Source organism: Pteropus medius, unplaced genomic scaffold (assembly GCF_902729225.1).
Source record: "Pteropus medius unplaced genomic scaffold, Ma_sr-lr_union100, whole genome shotgun sequence".
In the NCBI taxonomy this organism is placed as follows: Eukaryota; Metazoa; Chordata; class Mammalia; order Chiroptera; family Pteropodidae; genus Pteropus; species Pteropus medius.
In genome coordinates this window covers 8354907-8369282 of record NW_024340701.1, presented here as the reverse complement: position 1 = coordinate 8369282, position 14376 = coordinate 8354907, and the positions used below count along the sequence as shown (strand labels likewise).

General features: G+C 50.1%; 1 protein-coding gene across 4 annotated transcripts in view; it reads right to left on the bottom strand.

Annotated features, from left to right (window-relative positions):
• ACOT11 (acyl-CoA thioesterase 11) overlaps positions 1-12352 on the bottom strand; it is a 46042-nt gene extending 33690 nt beyond the window's left edge. Inside the window, exon 1 of one of the 4 annotated variants that reach the window (XR_005658220.1) lies at positions 12044-12352. Coding sequence is in view for 1 of the 4 variants with exons in the window: in XM_039887076.1 (XP_039743010.1) it covers positions 6937-6969 (33 nt within the window). In the remaining 3 variants the exon portion in view is untranslated. Of the gene's footprint in view, positions 1-6936; positions 7077-12043 lie in introns of those variants that run through there. The other 3 variants (XM_039887066.1, XM_039887084.1, XM_039887076.1) reach the window with 3 other exon arrangements.
• Between the last annotated feature and the right edge of the window lie 2024 nt (positions 12353-14376).

The following is a 14376-nucleotide window of genomic DNA, read 5'->3' as shown; positions in this document are numbered from 1 at the left end:
CAGGGACCACATAATACTCTTTCGGAGATTTTTGTGGGAAAGAGGAGCAAAGAAACGAGAGAGGAGTTGGAAGGGGACCTGGGGACAGGGGAGAGGTGTAGTTTGCCTGGATGCTAGGAGGTACTAGAGCTCATTTGTCTGCTAATGGGACAGAGCCCGTAAGAAAGGGGTCCTCCTGAGCCAGAAAGCTGCTACAACACAAGGGCTGCCCAAGAACTGCCCTTGCAAAAGCTCAAAGATCCTTTCTTAGAAATTGATGACTGTCAATTATTGTGCACTTTCTGTGTGCCAGGCCTCACTCATCCTTTGGGGTCCTTTAATTCTCAACTCCACTCTGAAGCAAGAGTCCTCATTCTGTGGTTGAGGAAAAGGAAACTCAGACAGGGAACATGGAAAGATCCACCCAAGGACATATGGCCAGTAAAAGGCAGATGAGAGATTGGTCTTCGGTTCTCTGACTCCAGAGCCTGGCAGGGGTCGTGCTGGGGGGACACCAGCCCTGAAGGAGATCCAGTCACCAGCCCTCAGGACTTCTAGCACTTTGAAGACCCTCCATGGGTTGCCTCTCATCACTCCCGCCTTTCAGGTGACAGGAAGAAAAGCTGACCAGTTCATCCCACCTGGGCTGTGGGGATCTCAGCACCCCCACTGTCATTATCCCAGAGCAGCCTATCCACAGGGCCAAGCAGGTTCAGAAGTCTCTCTCAGCTTCTCGACTGCCTAGCTGAGAACCAGCTTGCTCAGTGAGACACATCTCTTAGCCCGGCTGCCCGGAAGCTCTCCTTTTATCTTCAAAAGCAAAGTAGGGTGAGTAGAGGCCAGGTAAACTCAGAGCCCCAGGAGGCCCTCAGGGTAAGGAGTGGAGTGGTGCTGGGGAAGTGGGGGGGGGTGGCACGGGACAAGTAGCTATTCTCCCCTTCCCCCGCTCTCTTCAGGGGAGGGTCCCTCTCCTTGCCTCAAAGTCATTTAACCCTCAGGCCCTTTCCTCTCTCTAGGCCCCCATTCCCACATGCCCCACTGCTCTTAAGGCCTGTAGGCATGCCATTCAATCTCTTGAAATTCATCTTCTCTGTATAAATGCCAGCATGGAGCTAACCTGCTTGGCACAAGGCAGACTCAGGTGACAGGGACCATTATTTCTCCTGTGTCCCCATGTTACAGAGAGGAAACAGGCTGGGAAAGTGGTAGCTGCTACCAACTAGATAAGAGCCAGCTAGAGTCTTCTGACTCCAGACCACCCACCTATCCCTCCCTCAGCTCATGGGTACCATATCCCCAGAGAAGGGTCTTTCCACACCCTCCCTAAGGAATCAAAAGGAAGTAGAGACCCACCTGGTTCAGCTCAGCCCTGGAGTGTGCTGGAAACCTCAGGCTGCTTTAGGAAGGCTCAAGGGCCACTCCCCTTCCAACCTCTGACCAGTTTCCAGGACTGGGAGCAGGGCCATACCTGACTGGCCACACCCCTGGGGCGGATCACAGCCTGTTGTAACTGCCACTCCCATTGTCTAGAGGACGATGCCAAGGAGTAGAGAGACCTGGGGTTTGGCACCACCACCTGCAGTGAGCATCTTATCCCAAGTGAGGGGCCACAGGGGAGGTGCTGCCAGCCAGCCTGCTGACTCTCTGGGCTTTTGGACAACTATACCAGGTAAAACAGGTACACGTGCTTCCTAGATTGTAAAGTAGGTACACACAGGAGGAGACACTAAACTCCTTGAAGACAGGGGCCAAGTCCCATGCACCTGTAGAGTCTCAGTGCCTCACTACATAATTTTTTTTTCCAACTCTATTGAGAGATGATCGACAAATAAAACTTGTAGATATTTAGGTTGCACGATGTGATGTTTTGATATACATATACATTGTGAAATGATTACCACAATCAAGAGATGCTTAATATTTAATGTCTACTGACATTAATTAATGTCTGATTTGCTGAGGTCAAATTATTACTATTGAAGAAGCCCAGGACAGGACATACATATTACCCTCAAGGGGTCACTGACAAATTCTCTCCCCAGTCCTTGTAGAACAGGCTCTTTCCCACATCTCATGCACGAGTGGCTCTGACCATGCTTCCTGACCTGGAAAAGCTTTCACGTCTAACTCATCACCTCTTCTAGGGAGCCTGCTCTGCCCTTAAACTGCGAGGGGCTACCTCTGGGCTTCTCTCTGTCACAGCCTGGCCACGCTGCTGTCATCATCAGTTTGTTCCTCTCTCTGTCTCCTCATCAGCTTGGGGCACCTGAGGACAGGTCTAGCGTGACTCATGCCTGTGTCCCCAAAGCACCAGACTCTGGTCCTTTCCATCACTGCCTTAATGCCACCTCCTAGCCAAAAGGAAGCTGCTCCTGGGGAATGGCAGGAGCACACAGGCCCACAGCCAGGGAGCTGGCAGAGGACCCAGCTGCCAGCACCATCTGTCCCTGGAGCCACAGGACAGAGCAGGCACAAGGCAGCAGTGTCAGTTCCTCAGGTCAGCCAGGTCAGCCCAGGACAAGGAGAAGAGCCACAGCACCAGGGCCCCTGCCCAGGTGCAGCTTAGTACCCTAAGACAAGACTTGGAATTCTTTAACTAGTTCAAAGCAGGTCAATGCCAGAGCCTTGGTTTTCTTATCTATAAAGCCAGATGAACACCAGTAGCCTGGCAGAGCTGTTGGGAAGTTTAAATATGCCTGACACTTAACAGGCACCCAATAGAAGCTGTCTTTTACCATCTCATCCGACAGCCAACCCTGTCATTGACCCATTGAGGAAACTGAAGTACAGATGAGATGAAAAGAAAAGAACCAACATTCACCATGGCCGATTATGTGCCAAGTTCTATGTTCCTCCTCCTAAGTCTTTCATCTTGCCAATGATCTAACAAGAGCATTGTACAGGAACAGGCCTAGTTCACAGATGAGAAAACTGAAGCTAATAGGGGTGAAGTTAGTTAGTGTCTGCAAGGCAGCTCCCTGGACACTTACACTGTGGGGCAGAGCAGTGAGGCGCCATCCGGAGGCTCCAGGGATGCCAGTTCTGCCTCACCTGGACCAGGTACAGGTAAAAGGCACTAGGGCAGCCTTCCTTGAGGCTGGTGTGTGCAAAGTGGAGGGAGGCAGGTAGCCCTGGCTCTGCATCGTCAGTATATGACGATGGGCAACGGAGACTAGGAGGGGGTGGGTCTGAGTGTGACACACAGTAAGACCATATTCTGGGTGCACAGAGGCTCCAGATGCCTTCTTGGTCAAGACAGAGGCTTGAAAAGGGTCCTAGACCCATAGATAAAGGTTCTGAGTCCCTTGCCAGCTGTACAGGCCTAGGAACATCATTTCGCTTCTCCATGCCTTATCTGTACCAGGGGCCTGATCCTATTGTTCACCCCCTATTATGGGGGCTCTGGGTAGATGGGAATGTGGCTGGGACCTTCAAGGTTCTGGCCATCCAGAGGAGAGGAACCATGATGATGTGTTTTCCTAGGTTCCTGAGCTCAGCGTGCAGGGACTGCGTACCTTGGCACCAAGCCTGGAGGGCCAGAGAGTCCTCAAGGAGAACGCAGTCTAGTGGCAGGACGATACAACATACCACATTCTAAACCCCAAACCTTGCCTACAGGACCCACACACCCAGCCCGCAGCACATGGCAGCCATGTCTCAGCTCCTTTCAGCTGCTCTGCCCTCACTCACTCGACTCCAAGCCACACTAGCCTCCCTTCAGCAGCTCAGAGGCACCAAACTCCCCTCACCTCGGAGCCCGCAAATGAATGCTGTTCCCTCTGCCTGTAATGCTCTTCCCTCAGCTCCTTCCATAGCTGCCTCCTTCTCGGCTGCTAGGTTTCTGCTCAGTTGTCACCTGCTCAGAGAGCTCTCCCCTGACCTCTCTCATTATTCTCTAACAGTTCTCTGTTCTCCAGATAGCCTCAGTTTAATCTCAGCGGTTCCACTCACTAGCTGTGTGACCTTGGGCAAGTTACTTAACATCTCTGTCTCAGTTGTCTCAGTTTCATCTTAAATACGGGCACGATACCATCATCTACTTCAGTGTTGTTATAAGGAATAACTTATATGCATGCTTGGCATATAGCTAACACTTCTTATGTCGCATTCACTCCTCTTACAGCACTTAGCACAGATTTTCCTTGTGCATTTCTTTGACCGCCTTTTCACTGTGTCTCTGTCATTAGCTGTCAGCTCCATACACCAGCCTAGGTTCATCACAATGCATTCAGCACCTGACACATGCTAATCCCTGTGGAGGAAACAACTAAAGTCAGGACAACATCCTGAGGAAACACCATTAATTTGGGGGTAGGCAGGATGGGGACTTGAAGGGGAAATGATGGCTAAGCCAGGTTTTGAAAGGTAAAGAAGAGCCTCCAGAGGAGACTAAGCACTACGGGTGTCTGCCCACAGCTGAGACTGGGGTTCAAATGTGGCTCTTAAATAGGCCAAAGCTAAATGGCCAAGTCTCGCCTCTTCCTCCAGGAAGCCTTCTAGGACCACTTTAGCCCCCTTCTGTGCTACCATTGTCATTCATTCATTCAGTAGCTTTTGCATTCCTACTATATGATGGATACACGGCATTTTATGTCTACGGGCCTCCCCTCTACCTCCACACAGTGAGATCCTCAAGGCAGATGGCCCCTGCCTTTCACCATCAGGACCAACCTCAAGGTGATGCACAAACCCTTCACAATTGTCCAGCCCCCTAGGATGTTAAGGCTGGTTGGGGACCTCAGGGACAGCCAGAGAGGGGGAGCACCTAGTCCAAGGTTACAAATGAGCAATGGGGTAAAGATAACATTCTAATCCAGGGTGACCAAACGTTGTGCCCTCAACCTCCCCACACTCTGAACTAGACCCCTAATGAGGCTGTGGGGCTGGGTAGGGAAGAGCACCTCCAGTTGTCCACAGGTTCAGGGTGAAGCAGGGGGTCACCCAAGGGGTGTGGAGCAGCGTGTAGGTCTGTGGGCGCATGAGCATGTGCACAGACAACAGCGCTGTTTCTAACCTTTAACCACCCTGTCGGCGGCACTGCTCGGGCACAGGGCTTCTCAGGGGAACTGGCACGAACAGCCCCATCCTCATTTCTGGGGTAAACAAGGTTCCTGGGCCCCAGTGGGAGCTGAGCCAGGCTAGAATTCAGGCTGAGCAGAGATACCCAGCCTCCCAGCCTCCCACTAGAGTGCCAGCGGTACCCTGCCAGCCCAGGAGTGTGGGACTCAGTGCCCAGTATAGACTGGCCCTTGGATGGGGTTTCCACTGAGAGAGACTGGACAGGGAACCTTCCCAGCACCAATGAACAGGCACTCAGTGCTCTGCTAGCCCCCTACCTCAGCTTGGCAGCAGACTCACCACCTTGTTCATTCACTCACTCACTCACTCACTCACTCACTCACTGTGCAGCGTTTGCTGGGTACCCAGTGGTGGGTAAAAGCCAGAACATTCTGACTCCGAAACACCCAGTGCCTGCAGAAACAAAGGATACTGATGAGGGCCTATGGTTATCTGAGGCCTCCCTTCTGCTCCCGGTTTTCTAGTCCCCAGTGAAGAGAGTTTGGTAGGGTTTTTTGGATTGCTTGCTGTTCATTAAAAATAGCTTTGGTAACAACCCAGAAAACAGTCTGCAACCCTCCTGTATTCCCGGAGAACTAAGAGAATTCAGGAGGAATTCAGGTCCAAGGTGACCTGTCACCTGGGCAACAGTCCAAAGGTAGCCATCCAGACCAGAGTGTTCTCAGCCAGCATGAGGTCGCTGGTGTCACCTTGTGGGCCCAACTTCCACACCCCACACCCACCTCCACTCCTAGACTCAGTAGGAAGTGAGGGACATCAAGAAGAAACAGAATGCTAACTGGGCTCCGAGTCAGGACGTGTGGGTCAGAATCTCTGGGCTTTCCTCAGGATGAGCCTCAGGTTCCCTGTGAGCTAAAACCCTGGAGCCAGATTGCCTGAGTTCAAATCCCAGCTCTGCCACTTCCTACTAGTGTGATCCTGGGCCAGTAACTCAACCTCTCTGAGCCCGTTTCTTCATTTGGGATATGGGGATGATAACTCTACCTACCTCACAGAGAACTGAAGGAGTTATATGTATGGTCTGGTGCCTAGCATGTCAGCACTGTGTATGGATTTGTGCTATAAAAGGGTATCGTTATCTCCTATAAAATGGCAGTCATACAGATGGGGGGAGGAGATAAATAAGAGATTTCTTTATTTGTCCCTTTTAAAAAGTCTTTCTCCAAAAATAACCTCAAAGGACACTCACTCTACTCCCAGCACACTTCTGCCAATCTGTCTTGAACCTTTCTCTGTTCACCAAATCAAAAGCTGGCTGAGCTCTTGGGTCTGTCTGGTGTCTCAGTATTTAATCTCAGCTCCAAAGTCCCTGTTAACAGGTTTTGAGGAATCGTTCTCTGCAAGGTCACCTTGCAGGACCAGTTTCCAGCAACGCTCACTTGGTCCTATACTTGCTCTCCCAAAGAGGTTTTAGTCCCCAAGAACGCCAGGCTTCACCCTGTCACACTCACTTGCACATACACCCCAAGCCCTGTAACGGCTATCAACTCCATAGCCTTTGAGCCCTGAATCTGAAAGTTAAACACTGCACAGCCACGGAGTTCAGACGCCCTGGCAGAAACACACACAGACCTCCCGGAATAGAATTTCAGATGAAAAGAACTTGCAGAAGATGAAGGCACTCAACATAGCCCACCCTCTGGAACCTAATGGTCCCTAGGGCTTGTTTGGGGATTGCTGCTTATAATAAACCAGCCCAGGGGTCCTGAAATTTCTCTATCCAAAAGAGAGTTAGAAAATGGCCCGTGGAATATGAGAGGAGCTGTAGAACTTGACTTAAAATGGAAACTTCAATTCTCTTTTAGGATTCCAGCCTCCAGTTCCCTTCCCTTTGCCTCCCCCTTTGCCTCCAATCCACCCCCAGCCCACCCTCCATACCCTTCGCAGGTGATTTCCGACATTCTGGATCATTGTGGCTGAAACCCTGCTAGCCGGTCGCTGGATTACAACACCCTCCGAGAAAGAGACGTGGGTCACCTGAGCAACAGCTAGGCTTCCAGCTCCATATGAAGCCTGTCCGCCTCTCCTCCTGCTCCTCCCCCCAGCTCCCGCCCCTCCTGAGCCCCAGTCACAGTCTCCACTCAGACTGCCCTCTGCCCCCCTTCTCCTAGAGCCCCACACAGCAGGTTCCTGTGCCTGACCAGTGGAGAGAAAGCAGAGAGGCTGCCAGCTGGGCTACAGCCACATCAGGGGGCACTGTGCCCACCCACTGGGTACCTAGCTAGATACTCTCTTAGCTTCCAGCCAAGGCCAAACATAGTCACCCCCACTTCCAGCCCATGACATCCTCCCCAAAGGGTCTCTTGGCTCTGGGGTCACTCCCAGGGGCCGGGAGTTTCCAGTTCCCTGGCTCCGGCCAGACAGACTGGCAAACGGGCACCAGATTTCTATTCGTCCATAAACGATCAGGCCAGAAGGTGGCAGGAGGCCAGAGATATGCCAGCAGTGTCCCAGAGAGACACCAGACCCACCTGCTAGTACTCTTCACTCTTGAGAGTGCCACCCACTCCAACCCCATGGCTCCGGGTTGCTGGCATCCAGCAGCTGCTGGCCAGGGATAGGGCACACCCTCCACTGCCTCAAAATAGGCAGCATGACTTTTCTAAAAGTGGCACCTGCCAAATCCCACCCCATTGGCTTCACAGGACTCAGCTCCTGGGCATCCACCCTACCCTCTTTGTAGCCACTACCCACTGAGAGACCACCAGGATTTTCTCTTCTCCCTCTCACTTCTGTAAGAGGCTTAATGAGGGCACCTTGACACTCATGTTGGACTGCTTATGACATAGCAATGAAATAAAGTGCTTGGTGGTTAAGCAGTGAAGGGGGGTGGCAATCTAGGCAGTCAACCTGGATTGGACATGCAGATCGTGGATCAGGACTAATAATGATCTCCTTACAATAACCCAGCACCTAACTGTGTGTCAGGCCTCATATTGGTCCTCATTCCAAAACCACCAGGAGGTCCCTTGGGGAAGGTCCCAGGTGGCACAGCTATTGAGTGCAGAGCCGTACTGGAACAGAGGTCAGCTCAATTCTGAGGCCTCTGACCTTTCCTCGGCCCCTTATTGCCTCTAGTTCACTCACCACACATCTAATACTGTCTCTCCCTGAGCCTAAGACACCTGGGGTCTGGGCCTGGTTCTTTCACATAATTTGCTATGTGACTTTTGGCATGCTTCCTCCTCCTTGCTTTAAGGGTCAAGGACATCCCTATGAGCTTAAAGACTGCAAGATGGTCTAAGGATGAAAAAGAAGATGGTCCAAGGATGGCACTGAGGGTTAGGGCAAGCCAGGAGGCTTCCTGAAGGAGGTAGCTAGAGCTAGCCTGAGTACCGAATGGGTTTAGATAGACTGAGAAGAGAGGTGGAAGTAAAGGCCTAACAGGAACAGAACAGGATGCCATCACAGGCAGTGAAGAGCCTCGTCTTGCAGGAAAAAGCTGGGAATCTCTAATGCCAGGCAACAGAGATTAGGCATCAAGAAGCCTCTGGGAATGAGAACATGCCCAACATGATAAAAGCCATGCGAGGTAAACTGGACAGGAGTCATGAGACCACCCTGGACTGGTAAGGAAACCAACCCAGAAAGAGAACAGCTCATCTCACTCAATCCTCAATCTCACTGGATTCAGGCAGGAGGCCAGGACAATCTCAGGGTCCTCACTAGGCAGATGAAGTAATAGAAACTAGAGAGCTTCTGGGCCCAATCCCAGCCTCTCTCCAGAATCATAATGTTTCAGACTCACTGGACTCTGTCTGGTCCCTTCCTCTCACTGATGGATACATTAAGGCCCAGAAATGAAGAGTGAGCCCCCTAAAGTCACAGTGAGAAAGTAGTCTAGAATCATCACTCCTGACCTCAAGTCTAGAGCACTGTCCACCCCGCCCCACAACAAAACATAAAATAAGAGAGGCTCTAGTTAGACTTATGAGAGGATTTCCAGCAAGGTTCAATTAATATTATTATCAGAAACAAGCAACAGAGAGCTAGATCCTTCTGCAGAAGCCCCTCTGGCCCACAACAGTCTCTCTCTTCTCTGCTTTTTATTACAGAACTGACTCATGTCTCTTTAGACGTCCTGTTCAGTATGTTACTCCAGTGACTATTTCCACGCTCTTTGCCTCACCTTTCTCAGCCCCCTGAGGGCTGAGACCTCATCTTACTCCTCTTTGTGACCACACCCCACCAGCTCCCAGACTAAGGCCTTAAATATGGGAAACATGAAACACACCTGGATGAACCATAGTCCTGGAAAGGCAGACTCAGAAGAAGTCATAAATGGTAGCTAGGTCAGCAGTTCTCAAACTTCAGCCTGCATCAGAATCACCCAGAGGGCTTGTTAAAATACAGATTGCTGGGCCCCACCTCCAGTGAAGGTTCAGTCAAGCCCAAGAATTTATACTTCTTACATGCTGATGCTACTGGCCCAGGGACCATACTTTGAGAAGAGCCAGGTCAGCCCTTCAGTTTTACAGCTGGAAAGAATGAGGCCCAGAGATTTTAAAGGCAGCTCTTGACAGTATATTACTATCATCATCATCATCACTGTTATTGCCATTATATCCCTGTCATTAGAGCCCTTCTCACATGCCCATTACAGTGCAAGCACTTCTTATACTTACCACCTTTGGGCCTTGCCCTAAGAGGAAGGTACTATGATTATGATTCTCCTACAGAGGAAAAAACAAAGGCAAGGAGTCATTTGTCCAAAGTCAGCCAGTTGACAAGAGTTAACACCAGGATTTGAACCTGATCTAAGTCCACAAGTTTAATCACCATTCTATACAATCTGCTTACAGTTTATGCTGACCAGGGAATTCTCTAGAGGTTCCTGAATCCAGCAGGCTCATTTCTGGTATGGGATGAGCTTGTGGTGCCCTCAGACCAAAGGCCTGGTCCTTGAGTAGGCCTCTGGGGCAGCCCGCATCTGCAGACGTCCTGCCTCTTAAGCTTTGTCAATCTGGAGTATTTTCTCCCACAAACATTTCTTTCCTCTCATTACATCCTTCATCTGGCCCAACCAATGGGGCCTTCCTGACTGCAGGACAAACGTCTGCGTTAATTCTTCAGGTCCACATCCCAGCTCAGTGACAAAACACAATGAAATAACATCAATCTATATTCCACGGTGATACTGGGTCGTCACTGTCAGTCATGGGTCTGTCTCACAGGGCCAGGGACCTCATCTGCGTCATCTGAGTCCTAAGCACAGGATCTGTGCGGAGCAAGGGTTTAGTGACTAAGTGATAGGGAAGGAAGGAAGGGAGGGAGGAAATAACCAAATGAATGAGTGAATAAATAACCAAACTCTCAGGAATTCCCACTGCTGGGCCTTTTAGCCTTCCCAGACAGGACCACAGACTTTCTGGGGAGGAGGGGACTTCTGACATCATCCACTTTGCTCCCACTTTCAGCACTGTCCTAACTGAACCAGTCCATGGGCCAGAACCTACAGCTCTCCCTTCTCCACACACACCCTTAGTATCCCAGCGTCCACTTACATACTTCAAAGATTGAAGAGCTTATTCCATCTAAGGCTGCCTGTACAATTAGAGAGCTCTAATAGCCAGAGGGTCTTGCTATCACCCCATGACTGTGGCTCTGGGTCACCCAGAACAAAGATGCCAATGTCACGGGCCAGGGGAGCCCTGGCCTCCCTGTCCACACTTACTTCTTCTAATCCTCTCAAGCCATGCACAGAGCTTCCACTGCTGCCTCACACACCTGAGGTTTCCTCTGTTCCTGCTGTTCCCTCCACTCTGATGCCCTCAAATAACTCAGTATCCAAACCCTGCCTCCCATCAAAGTCCAGCTCAAATGAGACCACCTCTAGGAAGTCTTCTAGGTTTCTCCTAAGTGGAAATTACATCCTCCTCCTCTGCACCCTCAGTCCTCACACACAAACACATGCACACAGTCCTTTATTGCTCTTCATAGCCCTTTATTTCTCTCTTAGGCTGCTTTTTCTCTTAAATTGGGTTGGTTTGTGCTAATTTCTCCTTGACCTTGAACAAGATGGTGATGATTCATCAGAGTATCCTGACCCCCTCCCACCAAACACTCGGAACCTTGATCATAGTAGATGCTCAGTCAGTGTCCAGAGAATAAAGGAGTGAGTAATTGGATGGGAAAGAATAAAGGAACGTATGAGTGAACAGAAGTAAATAATGTATAAATGAATGATCTGAATGAATGAATGAATGAATGAATGAATGCAAGAATCCTCTCCTGTTCTCCAAGCTAAAGACTCACAGTTCCTTCTGGGGGCCCCTTGGGCATGGCATGACAGAATAAAGGAAGTTATGGGAAAGATGGGGTTGGAGACAGGAGGGAGGAATAAATAAAGGGAGTAGTGATACCAGTAAGACAGGAAGTAGAGGCAACCTAAACATGACTTTCAGGCCAGGCACCTTCAGAATCGCAGCCCTTTAAGGAGAAGCTGAGCTAGGAGAGCAGTGAGAAACCAGTTCAATGGTCCATGGGAAAGAAGACCGCCTGGTGGGGATGGAGAGGAGGGAATGCCAACAAGTCATGGAGGCCAAATTCAAGACACTGTCCAGCCAACCCTGAACTCCATCCTACCCAGAGGGCTCCACATGCCCCACCTCCCCCTCTCTCACTACCTTCTCCCGTGGGGGCTGGACTCCTCCTTGGCCCAGCTGCTGAGGTCTGGATCCAGTCTGACTGCCTGGATTAAGCTCTTAGGAAAGCTGCTCGCAACAGGGGCTAGTGCTCCCCACTCCACCCCAATGTGTGCCCAAGCGAGTCGACAGTGGCTGTACCCTCTGGACTCTCTGGGTCTTACGCCCGGAGGCCCAGCCCAGCCCAAATCACAGATGCTTTCTGGCCCACTGTGGGGTTGAGGCAGATCTGCTAGAGTGAGGACTGGGACTGCGAAGGAGGCCGCAGCAGGAGGCTCTCAGGGAAAGGGGCCCTTCTGAGGCCCGGAGGTGGGGGAGGGAGCGGGCGGCCGGGCCCTTACCCAAGTGGCGGGACACTCTAGACCCAACAGCTTGCAGGGCTGAAGCCAGGGGAGTCTGCTGGGAACGGCGGAGACGGGTCAGCGGAGTATGGCTCTGAAACAGGCATCCGAGGCTGCAGGAGGCTGGAGGAAGGCGAGATGCAAGAAGCCGCCCAAGCAGAGGCACAGGAGAGAGAGGCCCGACGAGTTCCTGGACTAGTCTGGTCTCGTCCCCTCCCCTCGCCACGGTGGGACGGCCCCGCTGCTGCCGATCCTGCGGATCGCAAAGGGCCAGGACACCCGGACTGGCGCCAGACACTCCGCCCCCCTAGGCAGGCGTCAGTCCTGGGCGCCCGACAAAGGCGGAAACGCAGGCGCTGAACCTGGCGCGTCCACGTGGAGCGGGGCAGGCTCCAGGGTGCAAAAGCCACTCCTTGTTACTGCTAAACCAGCATCTCATTGTCTTAAAAAAATAATACCTGCTATTCCTTCACACTTTTATTGAGCACCTACCAAGTGCCAAACACTGCTGCTGGGTGCTGGGATGAGGTTCTGAGCAAGACACAATGTCCTTGCCTTTATGGGTATCCATAGAAAAAAATTTTAAATGACCGGTTCTGAAAAGAACAAAGAAAATGAGTATCATCCATGATCTCTTCACTCAGAGAAAATCAATGTTGATATTTTGGGGTCCGTGCTTCCAGCTAGACTAGAACTGAAAGATGTAGATATGTTGAACGTGGGGTGACACCCCTCCTCCCCCTCCAACGTGTGTATGTATATGTGTTATGATACATAATATGATATGATATGAAATATATGCTATAATCATAGCATATTATAGGCATGCAAGAGCCACCTAGAAACATCTCCATCAGTGTTTGGGTTTAGGATACCGGCTTGTCTGGTAAACTTAGAAGGGACCTGACAGAGAACGAAGGTGGTCCCTGAAAAACAACCTATCTGGGGAGGAGGAATTTGTCAACAGGAGTGCATTCTACACCAAGAACAGGGAATGAAGGGATCAGTAATTCCAGACACCTCACAGAGGCTGGCACTTGAACTCATCTTGCCCCGGCCCCTCTCGGGAGAAAAGGGCACCCCGAAGGAAGAGAGTTGCCATGCTGAGCTCGGCCACACTTGGGGCCCAAGCAGCCCTCTAGTGCCGACCTCTGGCTGTGTAACCAGATGGGGCACTTCCCCTTGTCACGTTGCCTAGGCCATGCTCTCAGAGCACCCTAAGGATGAGCTCTCAGGGCTGGAATGATGGGCGCCCCAAGCACGGGGCCTTTTGGCCACAGCCTTGGCAGCAACACGGGCCTCTCTTTGGTTCTGCTAGCAGCATTAATGCAGGTGCTTCAGCTCAACAGAGGCCCCAGGTGTCAGCAACAGCAAATGACATCTGAGATTGCTTTCTAAGTGCAGTGAGTCACATTTGGGGACTCCCAGAAACATATGGGCAGGTGGACTTTTCAGGGCAGGGGAATCCCCACACTGGCAGGATGACTCTGGGCTGTCGTAAACCATGGTTTAATTTTAATGTGACACTATTTGTAATCAAACAGTGAATCCTAGAGATATTCAGGTTATTTTTTAAAAAGGTGACCATACTAATACACTATTTCGCAATCTAATTTTTTCCTCTCAACAATTATAAATATCTTTTCATAATTTTCATTGCTACATAGTATCACTTCTTATGAATCTATTGGAATTTATTTAATCAATCTTTCATTTTGCTTTTATAGCTTTATTGAGCTATCATTACATACAATAAACTGCACATATTTAAAGACTACAATTTGATGAGTTTTTACATATATTTTAGATGTAGTATAGATATATAGACATATCCATGAAAACATCACCATAATCAAGGTAATGAGCATATTCACCACCCCTGAAGTCTCTTTATGGCCCTTTGTAATCTCTCCCTTCTGCTCCACACTGTCCCCTCCCGTACATCCCCAGGCAAACAATAATCTGCCTCTGTCACTCTAGATTACTTTGTATTTTCTAGAATTCTATATAACTGAAATCATGCAGTATGCATTGCTTTCGGTCTGGCTTCATTCACTCAGCATAATTATTTTGCAATTCATATATATTATTGCACAAATAGATAATGTGCTTCTTTTTATTGCTAAGTAGAATGCCATCTTATGGACATACCACAATGTACTTATTCATTCACTTATTGACAAACTTTGGGTTGTTTCTAGTTACTGGCTATTATACAAATAAAGCTGGTATGAATATTCATATTCAAATCTATGCGTGGACATAAATTTTCATTTCTCTTAGATAAATTCCTAAGAGTGGAATGGCCCTGTCATATGATGGATGTATGTTTA